This window comes from Westerdykella ornata, assembly GCF_010094085.1.
Source record: "Westerdykella ornata strain CBS 379.55 unplaced genomic scaffold EI97scaffold_1, whole genome shotgun sequence".
Lineage (NCBI taxonomy): Eukaryota > Fungi > Ascomycota > Dothideomycetes > Pleosporales > Sporormiaceae > Westerdykella > Westerdykella ornata.
Window position 1 is genome coordinate 970,610 of NW_022986851.1, and position 16,347 is coordinate 986,956.

Sequence of the window (16,347 nt, forward strand, 5' to 3'; positions counted from 1 at the left end):
AAACGGCGGCGTACAAGCACAAAGACACATAGGAAGTGAATTCTATGGGCCAAATTCAGACAACCATGGTTGGCGTTAAGGAGCCATGGAGAACCCTCACTGTACGGCCTTTATTGGCGATAGCCTGGTCCCGTGGCAGAAGTGGGCATCGCAGGAACAGGACAAGATTATCTTCTTGTACGAAAGTAGGTAATCTGAGATGGATCTGTAGTGTTATCTATGATATCGTTCTAACTATCAGATTGCACAGTAGCAGGATCACCACGAGATTGCATTACAATTCGCAAAGCTCAAATCGACACTGAACGGAACCCTCCAGCATTCAGTGAGGGATGGTGAAGTACATGATATTCACACATCCTCGTGCACGCGGGAGTTTTATCGCTTCACAAGACAATGCGTCCTGTAAATATGATCAATCACATACTTGGTTAAGTCTTGGTTAAGTCATTTACTTAAAAAGCAACATCTCGCGAAAATAAAGTCAAAACCATGACTTGTATCTTGCGAAACGGAACATCTAGGAAACTCAAACCATATCTCATGGCCGCCCAGTCATAAACATAGAATCCAGTAGCGGATATCAACCAACACGTCATCATCCCCTCCTTCCCAAGCGTATCCTCTCGCACTTCCAGAACATATCCATATACTTCTTCCATGCAAACCCGCATCACTCCTCGTCCCCATCCCAAAGCCCTCCTAGACATCCCCCACCCCTACATAAACGCCTGCGCCATCTTAGCCACACTCGCCAACCCCCCAATCCCACTCGCCAACTTCTCCAACCCTCCCCCCTCCCCTTCCTCCCTCCCATACCCCTCACTTCCATAATACCCTCCACCCCCTCCGCCAACCCTCTTCCCCGCTCCTCCCCCCGGCAAATCCACCCCAAACCTCTTCGCAACCTTATGCAACATGCCGCCACTAATCAGCGGCATGATGACCATGAAGAACACCTTGAAGGGGTGCGCCCGACAATACCGCCACAGTTTCCGCAGCAGGTGCCGCAGTTTCTGGTATAAATACTGGATGTAGCCTTCTCGCGGGCTGCGCTTGTAGCGCGATGTGGAGCTGTGATGTCGGGAGGAGGACGAGGAGAAGACGCTGCCGGCGGAGGAGCGGGCGTAACGGCGGGAGGGGGACGAGTCGGAGCGGGAGCGCGTGAACCAGCCCATTATTTATCGTGGAGGATGGGGTCTGTGTGGAAGGGTTCTTGGGGAGCGAAAGGAATGCTTTTCTTCGGGAAGGGTGGAATGTTCGGGTTGTTGTTTATGGTAGGGTATGCGCCTCGTGCTGGCTTGGACGGAATCGCTCAAATTGCGTCGTCGGGTTGGTCGTCTTATTGCTCCTTTATCTTCGTGCCTTTGACTGAGCTAATGCCACTTATTGGAGTGAAGAGCGCCGTGTCAACTATGCACAGCTCTTCCTTCAGCCCTTCACGAACGAGGCTCTTCGCGCTGCTGCGCAACACCACCTCTTATCCTCACTCCTCAATCTCCTTCACTGCAGAAAAAATAATAACCAGTGCGATTGACCGTATACGATAACTCCAAGAAACATATGCACGTAGAAAGAGACGGTAAACCCAAAGCAAAGCAACAGTACGGAATAGTGGAGGCGAATTTGTGTTGAGATTGAGGAGGCTGGGGGTCGCTGCGAACTTGTGGAGCAGCCAATCACTTTTCACCGCTTCTTTGGGATGTGGTTGGCACGGTTGGGGCGGGCTGGCTGCTGACGGGATCCCTGCGTCGAAGAAGGGGTGGGGTTGTGCCAAGAAGTTTGGCTCTTGGTGATGGGGTTGATGAGGGTTGCGGAGCGGAGATATTTACGGAGTGGAAATGCATGTGAGGATTCATGGTTGCTGCGTCTCTATCAAAGGAGGCCATATTGACTTATTATGCGTCAGACAGGTTCCGTCATGTTGCAGAGGGTACTTTGAAGGAAACATCATCAGTGTTCGTGCAGTTCAAAAACAGAGAACCTTGGAAAGAGTGAACTGTCACTGGTATATCGATTCTCATGCCCTTTGAGTGGCTAAGTGCGAGACCTCAAGTCTTTCGCTCGTCATCCATCTACCCAAAGGAAATCGTGAGTACATAAGGCTGCGCATCGCTCTTGCAGTGCCGCCTGGGTCGTTTGATATACATCCACCTCCCTCAATCCCCATTCTTCTTCTTTCTCCTCCCCCCAACCCACCCAGACCTTCCATTCCAAACCCAATATACCCGCTCGCCAGAAAACAAAGGTATAAAGCAGAGACATAAATATCTGCAAAACGCAACTCGCTTCCCCAACCGCACAATACACAATAGGACATAAGATATCCCCTTCCCAATGAAGACGCCAAGTTTACCGCGATAAGTATAGAAAAGAAAAGAAAAATGTTCAGCAGAAAAACTTATACACCTTCTTCCAAGCCGGCCACGCCCTCCTCTCCTCCCTCTCCTCCTCAATCAACTGCTGCACATTCAACTCCCGGATCCCCGTATGCAGATCCATATTGTAACTCCGCACCCACTTGGTGCGGAACCAAATCTTGTACACGATGTAAAACGTCCCCGTGACGGGCAACGCAAGGTAGATGCTGAAGAAATATCTGACAATCTCCGCGGTCGTCATCTCGCGGTACCCGATGGGCGCGCAGGCAACCCAGAACTGCGCCACGAGGACGACGATATTGAAGGTGAAGCCGACGTAGGAGCCCAGGAGGCCCGGTTGAGAGCGGAAGGCGAGTTCGGAGAGGGAGTGGCCTTGCAGTTTCCAGCCTTTGCGGAAGCGGATGTGGGCGAAGCAGATGCTGGCCCAGGTGAATACCGCACTGAGGGAAGACAGTGCTAGCATCCACGTGAAAGCCTCTTCTTGTCTATCCCTGGGACCGCCGGCGAGGAACGCAAGGAGCCCGAGTGTCGAGGCGACGGCGATGGCAGCGAGGGGTCGGCCTTGTCGGTCGATGTATGCTAGGAAGCGAGGGGCCTGGTTTTGTTCGGCCAGGGCGGCGAGGGTGCGGCTGGAGCCGTACACGGCCGAGTTGCCGACGCTGAGGACGGCGAGCATGATCACTGCGTTGAAAACGGAGGGGAGACCCTCGATGCCGGCATTTTTGATGGCGATGACGAAGGGCGAGGCGACGGTATAGGCACCCTCGGTTCCTGAGGCGAGAAGCATGGGGTCCGTGTATGGGACAAGGACTCCAATTAGGGTGAGGGAGACAATGTAGAAGAGGGTGATGCGCCAGAAGACTTGCTTCACGGCGGTAGGGAGCGATTTGCGAGGGTTGGCAGTTTCGGCGGCTGCGAGCCCAATGAGTTCGGTACCGGAGAAAGCAAAGGCGGCGTTGACGAAGGTGCTGCAGAGGCCTTTGAAGCCGTGATTGAAGGCTCCCGGATCAGTCCAGTACTTGCCGCCGATGTACCCTCCATTGGGTCCACCTCCTACGTTGATGATGACGCCCAGGATGATGAAGCCGATGATGGCGGTGATTTTGATGATGGCCAGTATGAACTCGGCTTCGCCATAGCCCCTGACGCCGAAAAGATTGATGATGATGATGAGGATCAAAAACATGGCTACAAAGCCATTGTTGGATAGACCCTTATCATGTGTCCAGTACTCGATGGTGAAGGTCGCGGCAACAATTTCCAAAGGTAACACGACCAGCCATTGCAACGCATAGCTGTGGTACATGTCAGTCATGTGGTCTTCGGCAACCCTGGGTAGGGTAGGGGAAGCGGGAACGGCAACTCACTTCCAACCCATAGCAAAGCCCCACGCCGGATCTATAAACCGTGTTGAGTATGCGGAGAAGGATCCTGCGACGGGGAAAAGGACGGCCATCTCGCCCAGAGCGTGCACTGTGCAGTACATCATGATGCCCACCAGACAGTAGGATATCACGAGACTTCCGGGTCCACCGTTTGCCAGCGCTTGACCGGATGCAACGAAGAGACCAGTTCCTTGGGACCAACGTTAGTGAAGGGTTCCCGCAAGTGTCTCGACCCCAGCGACGGCGCACGCACCTATTGAACCCCCTATCGCTATCATCTGCAAATGTCGGCCCTTCAACCGCCGTGCCAGCGGCGATGACGCCGTGTTCTGTGCCGCGGTCTCAACATCGAACACCTTCCCATCCGCGCCCAGTGACCCCTTCGGCGTCATATTCTGATGCGGATCTCTTTTGAAGCTTTCCAGCACCCTCCTTCCGAGCGTGTCTCTGTGAATCGACGTCTCTCCATAATACCCCGCCGAACTTGCATGCGACCCGCGGCCAAAGTTCTTCTCCGCCCCGTACTCGTCCATGTCGAAGTCTTCGACCGCCATGTTGATGGTAAGCGCGGGGCGCGCACGAACAGAGCTTCACGGTGACCGAATCAAAGTCAGTTCGTTCGGTCGTTCCTTGACGAGTCACTGCGAAATTATGCGGGGCGCGGGCGTCGCTGCAATTCCAAAGTGCTGGAAAGTAAGGCTACGTCGTTCGTGAGTCTTTGGGTTCGAGAGGGTGTCGTCTGTGTCAATCTGCGCAGCGAAAAGCGACGTGGGGCCCAAGAATGAGGGCAAGAGGTGTCTGATGTCGTAAACCCAGAGGTTGGATGGGAGTGGGCCCGGACTCTATTTTAACACGAACGCCCAACGCAGGGATGGCATACCCAGGCCCGAAGTCTGTTGCGGAAGAGGGCTGGCCAGGGTCGTGCTATCTATCGCGCGGCGAAGCTGATACCGGTGCGTTTATTCTTGATTGATGATATTGCCGCGGTCAAGCGACTGATGCAGGGGACGATGGCGGCACGGTTCCAACAGTGAATTATCAAGTACCTCCGTACGGGAGTAGAGACAATACTGTAACAACAACGTAAAGGCAGAGAATGGGAGAACGCGGAGACGATGTCACTGACGCTGAAGAAGCCAGTGCCGACTGGTGTGACAGTACTAGGCGGGGAGTCCTGGCGATAAGTGTTGTGGGACGAAGAGCGCATGGCTGACCCAACGCCCAGCGCGTGAGCTTGTTGGTGGGCTACTGGAGGACCCTCTTCGCCGGCTGGCTCCCGAAGCAGCGGGGTGGACATAGCCGGACTGCATGCTAAAATCAATCGCCTTGAGGAGGTCGGTCCTTCTCCATGAAGCTAATCCAGACATCATTCTTCTCGCGATACCTACTTGGATTCTAGGTTTGAATTGCAATACGCTGCGTTGCGTTCCACTGATGGTTTTTCCGTTCGTCCCGGTGCCGGACTCCATTCACCCACATCCCAGCCTTCCGTCATCACCTCGATATCACGCCCAGGCCCCTCCCTCGGGTCGAGTCGTGTGTGTCGTGTGTGGCGCCTTGTGCCCCGTTGGAGAAGGGAACTGTCGTTAGACCAATCATTCCAGTGCATTTCTAGAAAACGCCACGGCGCGCACTGACTGGACGAGCGCGACCTTGAGTTCGAGTCGGGCCTTCGGAAACAAGATGTCCAACTCTCTTTCGCTAGCCAATAGCACTAATACGAGCTTTGTGCCTCCGTGATCGCTGCTGTATTCGTGAAAGACGTCAAGTCGAGCAGCCTAGGAATTAAATCGCCCAGCCGCTCATTTTGTGTGTACACAGTGTTCGAAGAGAGCGAAGGGGAACTTACTAACCACCCTTTCCCTCTATCCACAGTAAGCACCGCTTCGTCCCAGCCCTGCTTACGAGGCACAAGCAACACTCCCAATCTCGCTCTAACCCACCCCCCAATCTATTCTCTCCGTCAACCCCTATGCACTCATCTTCTCAATCCCAACACCACCCAATATCTACTCCCTCTACGCCGCACGCGTACGTCGCGCGTACCCTTACAGCTTCCCAATAACATTGTAAACCCTCCCAGCGAACAAGCGCCTCGAAATTACCCCCTCGCCGCAGCACCCCGAGTAATTAGCAATATGAACATCTGCACCTTTTTCATCCAACCGAACTCCAGTCTCTTCCCATCGTGCTGCAGGGCCGCTGCAGTCGCGAATCGAATGATTGAAATGATTGATCCAACCGACCGTAACACAGGCACAGCATGCTGGCTGTTCCGGAACTTTCCCAAGGGGCGGACCTGACCCGAACACGCGTTCTCCCACCCACATCACGGTTCCAATTGAAGGGGCCCTTTATAAGTTAATGCAACTCAGTTACACCGCAGACTACAGGCTTCAGGGCCTCAGGTACGCTTTTCAGGTCCAGCCCCATTAGCAATAGTCCCGACTCGTGTGCTATTATTGTTGTTGTGGATCATTGTGGTTGGGATTTGAGAGTTTCGTGGGGCCCGCCTGGCACCTTTTCCTAGACGGGCATGTGCCTCCGTACTGCCCGCAGGCGAACGTTTGAAGAACAGACTTGAGGATTCAGGAGCTGGCCGCCTGACTGTCCCTAAGAGTGATGAGATGTTGAGAGGTGCAGGTGTCACGCTTAAAGATGCCTCGGGCGAAGTCGTGCGAGAAACATCGAAACATTTCCATGTATTGTTGAAGTTTGTAGATATCGGAGTTGACGGCCAAGCAGGGCAAGCAGCTCTTAGCTCTCAGCTTTCAAAGACTTCCTAGCGCTCGGAACATTCACTACGGGATGTGTTGATCTCGCAGTGATACACGGGATATTCCACGACAGAAAACCCTCAAGCAACGTCTTCAATTCGCGCATGCGCGTAAGCCACACCGCATCGCTCGTGCCTTTAGTGTGCCCGCAGTGTGCACAGCATACTATGTAGCTAGGTAGCTGAAGAGTGCCCCTTCCTCGGGCCTTTGGTGTCACACTTGTTCGGTTTCAGGATTGGAAGATCAGAGGGCGTATTATATATGTAGTGACGATCGCGAGAGGAGGCTCATGTTGTAGCACAGTACATGTGCTAAGGCGGTGTAAACGTCCGCACAAAGTCATCAGAACCGCATATTTCGCCATTGATAGAGTTCGATAAAGAGGCCGAGGAGAGTCGCACCGTCTTTCCATGGATTGAAGGACCAATTGGATAATCCATCGTATATATACTGTCCATACTACTTATTATCCATCTCCTCCCCACTTCTTTATCTATCCATACAACCAACCCTAGCAAGCGACAACCGCTTGTGCAACAACGTGTCGAAGACAAGAATAGATATGTACGTACGTAGAAGCAACATAAGAAAAAAGAAAAGAAGAGGTCTATGAGTAGAACCATCAACAAGAATATTGTGAAGAAAGACGACGACGAGGAATAGAAGATATACAAATAGATAACGAAATCGTGAACGAGCGAACGAGTAGATGATAACAAGGAGGAAGAGAAGGAAACAAGGACAAACCCCCATTGCCAAAAGCCCCAAAAACCCCTCTATGCAGCAAACAAGCTCCCAAACCTACAGAACATAATGCAATCATTGCATCGGAAAACCACAGCGAGAAAAAAAAGAAGCGAAAATAATCTCCCAATCTTACAACACGACCCTCTCATCCCTACTCCCCGTCTTTCCCACCTTCTCCCCTCTCAATCTTCACCGGCGGAACCTTAAGCGTAATGCCCGGTAGCAACTCCGGCCCCAACTTCTCCTTCTTCGTCCCCTCCCCCTCCTGCTCAACCACCTCCTCCTCCTCCCCGCCAAGCACAGGTGAAAACTCCTCCACCTCTTCCACCTCCATCTCCTCCTCCTCCTCTTCTTCCTCCTCCGCAATCCCCATGATCTCCCCGCTCCTCCTTCCCTGGACACTCTGGCTCCTCGACCCCACCCCCTCTGTCCCACGAGAACGTGATGAGCTCGGCGACCCCAGATTCCCATGGTGAGTATTCACGCTAAGCATCGGACCTTTAAACGGACTTCTTTTGCGCTTCGCGAAAATGAGGCCTGGGGACGGAGGAGGCAGGTTGCTGAACGCTGCGCCGCCTTCGGTTAGGGGAGCGCGGACGAGGCGGATGTTGCTGGGAAAGGAGGACGACGTTGGCGTGGCGGGAAGGACTTTGACGGAGGAGTGCGGAGACCTTGTTTTGTGGTGGCCGGACACGGAGACGGCGGGTGAGGCGAGGGAGGCGGAGGAGGTGGATGAGGCTTTGGAGTGGGTGTGGTGGTGATGTGGCATGGAGCGGATTGAGGAGACAGATGAAGATGTGGATTTGCGGCCTCGGAGGCCACCAGATGAGCGACGGTAGGATCCACGAGGGGTGAGGGGTGCCGGGGAAGCGGAAAGGCGATTTGCAGAGTTATGTGTAGATACTCTCGGTCGGACAGGTATTTGTGTCGATGGTGGGGTGATGTTGTTAGGAGGTAATCCTGGCGAACGACTGGCGGTGCTGGCACGTCTATTCGGATCAGGAGATTTGTGCTGTGGTACAGTGGGAGATTTTTTGCTGCTCGCTTTCGTGTTAGGCGAGCGCGCCCTTTTTGATGTTTCCTTGATCCAATTCCTAAAGCTCGCAAGGTGGTTGATGAAGGCGGGCTGGTACTTTCGACGACGCTTAGGGACGAAGCCATTCGGATGGAGGAGGTCCGGATTGCTTGAGACCATCTGGAGCATGCTACTCCTTGATCTTCTTCTATCTAGCTCCTTGGGTGGAGGGGGGGGACGGGATAAAGAGTCTGAGGTGCGAACATGATCTTTTTGTAGGGGGGGAGGCGGTGTTTCAGGAGGAGGTTCCGGGGTTGAGCCCGATTCTGCTAATCTTGGTAGATCTGGAGTACCCACTTCGCACGTCAGTGAACGTTGTTGAATCAGGTTGTTCGACATACTGTGTGCGCTTGACCGCTTGAGAGCTCTACCTCGACTCTTGGGCGGCTCGCCCAGCGAAGGCGAGTGGAGACCCTCCTCATCGGTTTCCTTGATGGTTGGGGCAAGTTTATCCAAGCGACTGCTGGCAGCACTGAGTCTCTTCAAACTCTTAGCCTCCGCCTCCTTTTCTCTGCGCTTGCGCTCTCTTCGCCTCGCTTTGCGCTCCTCTTTCTCAAGCAGCAGCGCCCACCAGCCAGCCAGAGAGTCGCAGCGCTGCGCCAGCACGTTTTCAATGACCATGTCAATGTCAACGCCCGCAGCACGCATCCGTTGTAGCACTTCCTTTTCCAGATCCGTCGTAAACGGCGCGGGTTGCTGCAGCTTTAATATCTCCTGCTGCCTCGGCGCATGCTCTGCGAGCCATGGGTGCTGTAAGATGTCGGCGAGTGTTGGGCGTAGCAGGGGCCGCTTCGACAGAAGTTGTTGGCACAAGTCCTTAGCCTGAGGTGGGAAGTTCTCTGGATAGTTTGGCTCCTCCTTAAGGATTTTCGTCTTCGTGACGTTCTCGTTATCGTCATCGAACGGCAATTCTCCGACCAGAAGGGCGTATAAGATGATCCCCAGACTCCACACATCAACTTTTTCTCCAGCATATTTCTCCCCTTTCAACATCTCTGGCGCACTGTAGCATACCGTGCCACACCATGTCTGCAAATAGCTCGACTTGCCCTCGTATTCCCTCGTGAACCCAAAATCGACCAGCTTGACATTCTCGTATTTGTCCAGGAGGATGTTTTCGAGTTTCAGATCGCGGTGGACGCAGGACTTGCCGTGAACGTAGGATACGGCGCCGACCAGTTGGGTGAAGATCTTCTGCACCTTAGCAGGTTCCAGCGCACCCTTCTCGAGGAGGTAGTTATATAGTTCGTCCCCTACAATTGCTTAGTAGACTGGCACCTCTGCATCGGGGAGGGTCCATACCAGGGCAGTATTCCAGGACCAGCCATACTAGGGTCTCCGTCACTATAACCTCGTATAATCGAGCAATGTGTGGATGCAGGAATTGGCGGTGGTGGTGGATTTCGCGCGCGAGGTTGGCATCGTCCTTCTTCGCCGACTTGAGCACTACCTGATCATGCTGTCAAATGCTGCTTCCGTCCCTAGGTCTCCGAGACGCACCTTGGAGCCATTGGTGAGCTTGTGGCTTGCCAAATAGACCTTGCCAAAGCTGCCTTTTCCTATCAGTCTTCCTAACGCATAATTCCCCACGGTCTTCAAGTCGTCTGCCGCAAATTCACTGCGTGTAAGCATTAGCAAAGGTCCTCGAATGCAGGGCGACCGGCCGTCTTACTCGAGAAGCTGCTTGTACGAGTCCGCGAGCTACCCCTCAAAAGTCAGTGCACGTCATATTTGCAAGGCCGCAACAAGGAGTGAGCAGGCCCTTCTCTGAGGAACAAGACGGGAAATCGTACTTTTTTCCGCTGGGCCTGCACTTCAGCCTGAGCCCTGGGATTCGACTGCATGGATCGCGGCGCTCCAAAGTGCCGTTCCGAGAGGCGTCATGAATAAATAGCTTCTGACGGCAGACGACGCTCCGCAACAGGCTGCCGCGGCCTGCGATAAGAAGGTGGTGGACTAGGGACGGAGGAAGATAGGCCACCTCGAGCACGATGGGACGAGGGAATTGAGGGGAGGAGACGGGGAACGGGATGCAACCGCACGATACGAAGAGTGCTGGGCGCTACTGTGAATTGTGCAAGGCGGTGCTCAGGAGAGACAGCTGCTTGCCTAGCTGGTTGGGTGCACGCCCGAACCCCCCCATGTCGGCGATCCGCATCAGACCAAAAAAAGAACAACCCCAGATGCAGACGGACAAGGTCTCAGTTGGGAAATTTCGGAGAGGGGCCTCCATTATTATTATTATTATTATTCCTCACTCGTTGAATATCAGGCTGAACATTTCAATGCTTGCGAATAAATACGTTGAAGGTCGTGTTCCTTGGTATCTTCAAATATCGTCTTCCCAACACCTTCCCACCTCAAACATACGGAGTACAAAAACCGTTATTAATAAACTACAACTTCGCGCTCGACGAGATATAAGTCTGACCAAGCTTCAGCATGTCAACCGCCTCCTGCACCATCTCGTCGACAATCTGCTTCGCCGGCTTGATATCCTGAATCACTCCCGACACCTGGCCCATGAGGAACGGAATATCCACGTCCTTGCCATCATCCATGTCCTTCGCCAATGGCACAATTCCAGCCTCGGTCAGCTTCTTGATCTCGTCCGGCCGCGACTCCCAGTCCCGAATGTAGTCATTGAACTTGACCCGCAGAGGACGGCCGCTGATAACGAGGGTCCGTCCAGTATCGGTAAAGGTTGCAGAGACAACATTCTCCTTGTGCTGCTGCGAGCATCCCGCCTCCACGCTGGCGACGAACCGCGTACCAACCCACACACCCTGTGCGCCCTGCATCAAGCTGCTGGCAAGACTTCTCCCATTGTAGATACCTCCTGCGGCGACAACCATGGCCGGCTGGCCGGTAAGCGGGCTCTTGTACTTCCGTGCAACGTCCACGACAGCGGGAATAAGGATGCTGTTGGCGATGTCGCCAGTGTGACCACCACCCTCCCCGCCCTGAGCGCAGACAATGTCCACACCAGCCTCCAGAGCCTTGATAGCATGCTTAGGCGCCCCGACCATGTTCATGATCAAAATACCCGCCTCATGTAGCCTCTTGATAGTTCTTGCAGGCGGCACACCAACAGCACTGACGAACAGCTTCGCGCCATTCCTAATCGTGACTTCGATGAGCTCGTCGAGCTGGCCGTGGGTGTAGTCATGGTTGGTCTTGCGGGCCGAGCCCCCGACCTGGGGGAGTGCGAGGTCGACACCGAAGGGGAGGTTTTTGTCCGTGAGGTGTGCCTTGAGCTCATCGATAATGGACTGGAGTTGCTCGGGAGTGTAACCGAGGCCGCCAATGACACCGAGACCGCCGGCGTTGGAGACGGCCGCTGCGAGAGGCCCACCAGAGGTCCTGGCCATGCCGGCTAGGATGATGGGGTACTGGATACCCAGCAGCTTGCTGAGCGGTGTTTCGAGGGTAGGAGGCATGACGGCCGCTGTTGAGTCTCCTCGATGGCTGTTCAGCTATGCAATGGCAGAATGCCTATGGTATTCCTGTAGCCGGCGGGGAGAGTACGATAAGTCGATCTAAGATCGGATGAGACCAACAACAATGCTCCCGGAGTGAGCCCATTGTGAAGCTGGGGAAGGTAATGTTAAATATGGGACGTGGTTGTAGAGCAGGGGTTCAGGTTCCTTGGCGGGGATTCTCCGTCGACCTCGGTTCTGCTCAAAATGGCCTGGAAATCGAGTCGAAAGAGAACCACGTGACGCCAACCTGTTAAGGGTAATTTGTCCGCCGAAGGGAGAGATTTTATACACAGTAGAGGGAGCATATATATAGTCGAGTAATGAAATCAATACCGGACGACAGGTCTTGGCGTGCGGTTTTCCACAGTGCGAGTGGACAAAACCCCAGACGTATACTCAACTCTAGCAGCTGGGAATGGGTCCAGAGTACCTTTGTTGCTCGGTCGCTCTCCCTGATCTAAGCTCTATGCCTGCTTCCCGTCTTCTCTATCTTGCGCTACAAGTCTGTCATAGTTTCCATCAAAGCGATGAACCTACAAGCGCAATCCTTACCAATGGAAGCCTTCTGACACGCCGATAATATCAGTCTTCTCAAGCAGGAGTCGGTGAATGCTTGTTCTTCCTTCCTGGAGTGAGCACTGAGCAATGTAGCTGACGAGAACAATATGTCTAAGGTCAGGGAGTTGAACAAACAGTACTCGGGACGCCATTGCTTGATCAGAAACGGGAGTAATGTACATGATGCGAAACGGCATAGGCACCCGTTGCCTTGCTATTGGGACTTGCGATGTTTCGCACCTGTACCCGCTCCGGTTCTGGGTTTGGAGAGGTGTAGTCCCTATAGCGATAGACTATAGACCAGCCCAATCCACCCGTGCTGCTAGCGTTTGACTCCGTTGACCTGGCCATTGGCTTGCCTATGACCGTTGGCTTTTCCGTTTACCATATTCTGTTCCGGAGCCGGGGGTGGAGGGACGGGCCCAAATGGACGACGTGCCGGTTCGGGCTCCAACTCCTCTTCTGTCTCGTCGTCATAGCTACCCTCCTCATCCTCGTCCTCGTAGTCGTATTCGCTCTCCGTCATGTCCTCATCTTCCTCTAGATCTTGCATCGGGACTTGGCCACGACCCTGAGCTTGCATGCCGCGACAGAGCGTTTCCAATCGGACGATCTTCTTCCGCTGCTCTTCGATTTCGCGGTCCTTCTTCGCGAGCGCCTCCTGCATCCTCGTTCTTTCCTCCACCATCTCCCCTATGTTGCGATTGGTCACCTCTTTGTTGCGAGTGAGCTGCTGGTTTTCCTTTTCGAGGCGCTTGGTCTTCTTGGACATTTCTTCCATCTCCTTCCTGAAGGTCAGGAACAAATCATTGGAGTTGTTCAAGGTGTCCTCAACCTGCATCTGGTCAGTATTAACCATAGTGCGGTAAGCTGAAGAGGCATGCAGGAGGGCGTACCTGTTTGAACTTCTCAACGTAGATATTCAACTGGGTACGAAGCTCCGTCTCAGTTTGCGAAAAGGTCGAGACTTGTCTTGTCAATTGGTGCGATTTAGATGACTCCATCTCATGTTGCTTGCGCTGTTGCTCCAACCGCGCCTGCTGGTACTGTATTTCGAGCTCTTTTGTACGAAGGAGTGAATGGAACTGCAGTTCACGCAACTCGTATTGATCAATGAGAGACTTGAACTTTTGTCGAAATCTATACCAGAATTAGTGATCCATGCTGCGCAATGCTCCATAGAAATGAAACATACAACTCGTCCAACTCCATGTCGACGGGGCCTTGCGGTTCGGGGAGGTTCTGTGCCGCAATGCAGTCGTCAACATCAGCTACCAGTCTTTCCAAGCGTTCATGGAGCTCTTCGCGGGCCTTGGATTCGGTCGTCTCAAGTTTGTGAAGCTCATCCTAAGCCACGTCAACATATGTCCGGAAGCTATCAGAAAAGCGCGGAGCTAACCTTCAGCCGTTTATTCTCCTTGGTGAAATCCCGCGATATCTTCTCAAGCTTGTCTTTCATGGCCGTGACCCGGTTGAGCTCAGTCCGCTGCGCATCTTTCTCCTTCTGCAGCTGATCACCACGCTTCTTGGCCTTCTGGTGGTCACGTTCCGTACGCTTCATCTCCTGAAGAAGCTCGGTGTACTTCTTCTGGAGGACATCGAGGCGAGACATGGGCGTCTCCATATTCGAAAGGAGCGACGACAGTTCTCGATTGGCCTTCTTAACTTCCCTTTCTGCTCATAGTTAGCGACCGTTTCTGATAGGTGCAAAAGTCAATTCCAGGACTCGTCCCAATACGAGGCATAAACGAGCTCCAAAGCGCACAAATTGCACATGAGAGAGCCACCATGCTTACACAGTCTCTTCTCTAAGAAACTCGTGCCCGCTCAACCCTGTATCAAAACATGATTCTCCCCTCACACTCGTCCATTGTGAAACCCAGGGAATCAAATATGTACCCACCGATTTCAAGCTCCTGGTCCTTCTCTCCGGCCGCATCCAGCTCCAGCTGCGCAATCTTCGCCTGGATCTGCTTCTGCTGCTCTGACGGGTCTGTGACCTTCTTTGCCTTGCCCTTCTTCGCAGTAGACGCGGGTGCTGGAGCGGGCGTGGGAGCCATGGCGGCGGCACTGGACATTGGCACGGCTGGGTGCGAGTCGAGTCTCTACGGCGATTGCGATTCCAATGTGGTGCGATGGTTCGAATCTGACGATTCCGGACCACAGTCACGTATTTCCAGTCAGAGAGGCGCTTCAGACCCTTGGGACCTTGAACACCTCCTAAGCATTCCCTAAGGCTCCCAGGAGGCACGACTGAAGTTTACGGGTAGACCGAGCCGTAAATATTCGCAGGCAGGGTGTCCGGGCGAAGTCGAGACGGTATATCGAGTGGACGGCGGCGGCGAAGGTGTCGTCTGACGCTTGGAGGCTCTTCTGCACCACTGCAGAATCGGAACGTTGGGACTTGGACGGAGATACTGCCTAGGTCCGACGGGCTAAGTGGATGATATGAACCAGCGGCAATGCCTAGGCGCAGAGATAATGGTGTTCTTGGAGAAATGGGTAGATGCGGCGTCTCCAGCGAGAGTTGACTGTGAGGGGATCACAGGCGTTGGTACCCATTATGCTGCGCCAAGCCGGCCTTGAATATAGCCAAGGATTTCCCGCACAGACTTTGGCGCACCAAACCGCAACGCTCCGCATTTTGCCCGTCCAACTTCGTCACGCTGTTGCTATATAACTAGTGCTGGTTTGAATCCTCTACAAGTCGCAATCATCAGAGATTAGAAGATGTCCTCCGCTGTTAATGAATCCACATCACTCCCTAAAGTTCGGAACCCCCTACCCCCAAGGTACCGTTACCTAAACCCTTGGTCGTATACGGAGTAGCTTTTAAGCTATTTACTTTACAAACCATAAGTTATATGCCAACGATAAGAGTCTAGATGATGAATACAGGTACTATATTTAGTATAGAGAGATAGTTCGATGGCAGCGTGGACGATGTCCTCGACAGTGCGCACGTGAGCAATAGACACCTGCATAATTAAACAACACCACCGGGGCATCAACCGAAATTCATACAAGGACGAACAGTACGTGCTGGGTCCATCACCCGTCAGCATCATCGGCTGCTTCAGGCTGACGAAGGGGGAGCGGGAGAAACAGTCAGACTATGGCCCGATAGAATCTCAAATAACATTCAGGCATCGATACCTCCTCTGAAGCGGTCATTATTTGGATTCCATAGCCAATCAGGGCATGCAGAGACGAAGGCGTCGAGTTCACCGGTGGAGAATTACACGGGCTGTTGGGAGAAACATTTATGAATCAAGTACCACCAGAGTCATATTCGACAGTCTTTGCCCAGTTCTAAAGATGCAGATCGCGCAAGCGCCCCAGAACAGCTTTCCAGCGTCCCTTGTACCTCAAATCATTAATCCACGTCTCCACTTCGACTGTTCTACACGTAACCATTCGTAAATTGTAAATGCTCCAAGGACATCCCTCCACGCAATACCCTAGGGTACTCACGCGGCCGCCTCACTCAGCAGACATTCCTGTCCTATCAGTACAGATGACAGTGCATAAAGTGCCCTTACCTGCTCATTCCGGAGAAGTTGGAATATGAGAACCATTCAACGTAACATATTTGCTTGCTCTTGTAGAGCTGAGACGTGCCTCTGAAACCATCCGTCTCGTGACTAGACTATTGACTTCAAGCTGTAAGTGATTGCCAAAGTGCGGATGGTGCAAACTGACTGAACCGAGGCGGTACTTAGAGGTAGTAGAAATATTGAGCTGACATGACAGTAACATGTTCACACATCAAATGTATACACATGAATTCCGATGATCACGGAATAGTATGCCTAAACTCCCGGAGTGATCGCAAGTCGCTGCCCGCTCACCTTGCCCTCATGAAGCAACATGAAGTTCCACGCTTCCTGCATCCCATCCAATCCGCCTAGTACCCTAACAGGCATATAGCTCAATTCCCCG

At 53.2% G+C, this 16,347-nt stretch overlaps 6 protein-coding genes across 6 annotated transcripts; 1 reads left to right on the forward strand and 5 right to left on the reverse strand.

The window, feature by feature from the left end:
* Positions 1-398: 398 nt before the first annotated feature.
* Positions 399-1,178, reverse strand: EI97DRAFT_472076 (uncharacterized protein; the record flags this gene model as incomplete). The annotated part of the gene is made up of 1 exon (XM_033801841.1): positions 399-1,178. The coding sequence occupies one exon, from the start codon at positions 1,176-1,178 to the stop codon at positions 720-722; it is 459 nt and encodes a 152-aa protein (XP_033658470.1). The 3' UTR covers positions 399-719.
* Positions 1,179-2,214: 1,036 nt separating this feature from the next.
* On the reverse strand, positions 2,215-4,507 carry EI97DRAFT_14411 (general amino-acid permease-like protein GAP1). The gene is made up of 3 exons (XM_033793223.1): positions 4,020-4,507; positions 3,749-3,956; positions 2,215-3,676 (listed from the first exon to the last, which is right to left on the reverse strand). Exons 1-3 carry the CDS (start codon positions 4,318-4,320, stop codon positions 2,389-2,391), a joined length of 1,797 nt encoding a protein of 598 aa, XP_033658471.1. The 5' UTR covers positions 4,321-4,507; the 3' UTR covers positions 2,215-2,388.
* Positions 4,508-6,972: 2,465 nt separating this feature from the next.
* Positions 6,973-10,209, reverse strand: EI97DRAFT_409286 (Pkinase-domain-containing protein; the record flags this gene model as incomplete). Its single annotated transcript, XM_033796665.1, has 5 exons — positions 6,973-8,661; positions 8,707-9,618; positions 9,668-9,815; positions 9,866-9,983; positions 10,112-10,209. The coding sequence occupies 5 exons, from the start codon at positions 10,207-10,209 to the stop codon at positions 7,442-7,444; spliced, it is 2,496 nt and encodes an 831-aa protein (XP_033658472.1). The 3' UTR covers positions 6,973-7,441.
* Positions 10,210-10,712: 503 nt separating this feature from the next.
* Positions 10,713-11,888, reverse strand: EI97DRAFT_14572 (2-nitropropane dioxygenase). Its single transcript, XM_033793229.1, has one exon. It carries the CDS (start codon positions 11,803-11,805, stop codon positions 10,762-10,764), a length of 1,044 nt encoding a protein of 347 aa, XP_033658473.1. The 5' UTR covers positions 11,806-11,888; the 3' UTR covers positions 10,713-10,761.
* A 551-nt stretch (positions 11,889-12,439) lies between these two features.
* EI97DRAFT_14584 (uncharacterized protein) lies at positions 12,440-14,139 on the reverse strand. Its single transcript, XM_033793234.1, has 4 exons — positions 13,805-14,139; positions 13,601-13,752; positions 13,302-13,545; positions 12,440-13,240 (listed from the first exon to the last, which is right to left on the reverse strand). The coding sequence occupies exons 1-4, from the start codon at positions 14,027-14,029 to the stop codon at positions 12,728-12,730; spliced, it is 1,134 nt and encodes a 377-aa protein (XP_033658474.1). The 5' UTR covers positions 14,030-14,139; the 3' UTR covers positions 12,440-12,727.
* On the forward strand, positions 14,140-14,740 carry EI97DRAFT_14583 (uncharacterized protein). The gene has a single exon (XM_033793233.1). It carries the CDS (start codon positions 14,251-14,253, stop codon positions 14,638-14,640), a length of 390 nt encoding a protein of 129 aa, XP_033658475.1. The 5' UTR covers positions 14,140-14,250; the 3' UTR covers positions 14,641-14,740.
* The last annotated feature ends 1,607 nt before the right edge of the window (positions 14,741-16,347 follow it).

What these genes read in the sequence shown, in the direction of transcription:
- EI97DRAFT_14411 (XM_033793223.1), bottom strand. Translation starts at nt 4,320, where the DNA reads ATGGCGGTCGAAGACTTCGACATGGACGAGTACGGGGCGGAGAAGAAC. An exon ending in AGCGATAGGGGGTTCAATAG is followed by an intron (nt 3,957 to 4,019) that starts GTGCGTGCGCCG and finishes GTTGGTCCCAAG; the next exon opens with GAACTGGTCTCTTCGTTGCA. An exon ending in GGCTTTGCTATGGGTTGGAA is followed by an intron (nt 3,677 to 3,748) that starts GTGAGTTGCCGT and finishes CATGTACCACAG; the next exon opens with CTATGCGTTGCAATGGCTGG.
- EI97DRAFT_14572 (XM_033793229.1), bottom strand. Translation starts at nt 11,805, where the DNA reads ATGCCTCCTACCCTCGAAACACCGCTCAGCAAGCTGCTGGGTATCCAG.
- EI97DRAFT_14584 (XM_033793234.1), bottom strand. Translation starts at nt 14,029, where the DNA reads ATGGAGACGCCCATGTCTCGCCTCGATGTCCTCCAGAAGAAGTACACC. An exon ending in GACATGGAGTTGGACGAGTT is followed by an intron (nt 13,546 to 13,600) that starts GTATGTTTCATT and finishes ATTCTGGTATAG; the next exon opens with ATTTCGACAAAAGTTCAAGT. An exon ending in ACGTTGAGAAGTTCAAACAG is followed by an intron (nt 13,241 to 13,301) that starts GTACGCCCTCCT and finishes GACCAGATGCAG; the next exon opens with GTTGAGGACACCTTGAACAA.
- EI97DRAFT_14583 (XM_033793233.1), top strand. Translation starts at nt 14,251, where the DNA reads ATGATTCTCCCCTCACACTCGTCCATTGTGAAACCCAGGGAATCAAAT.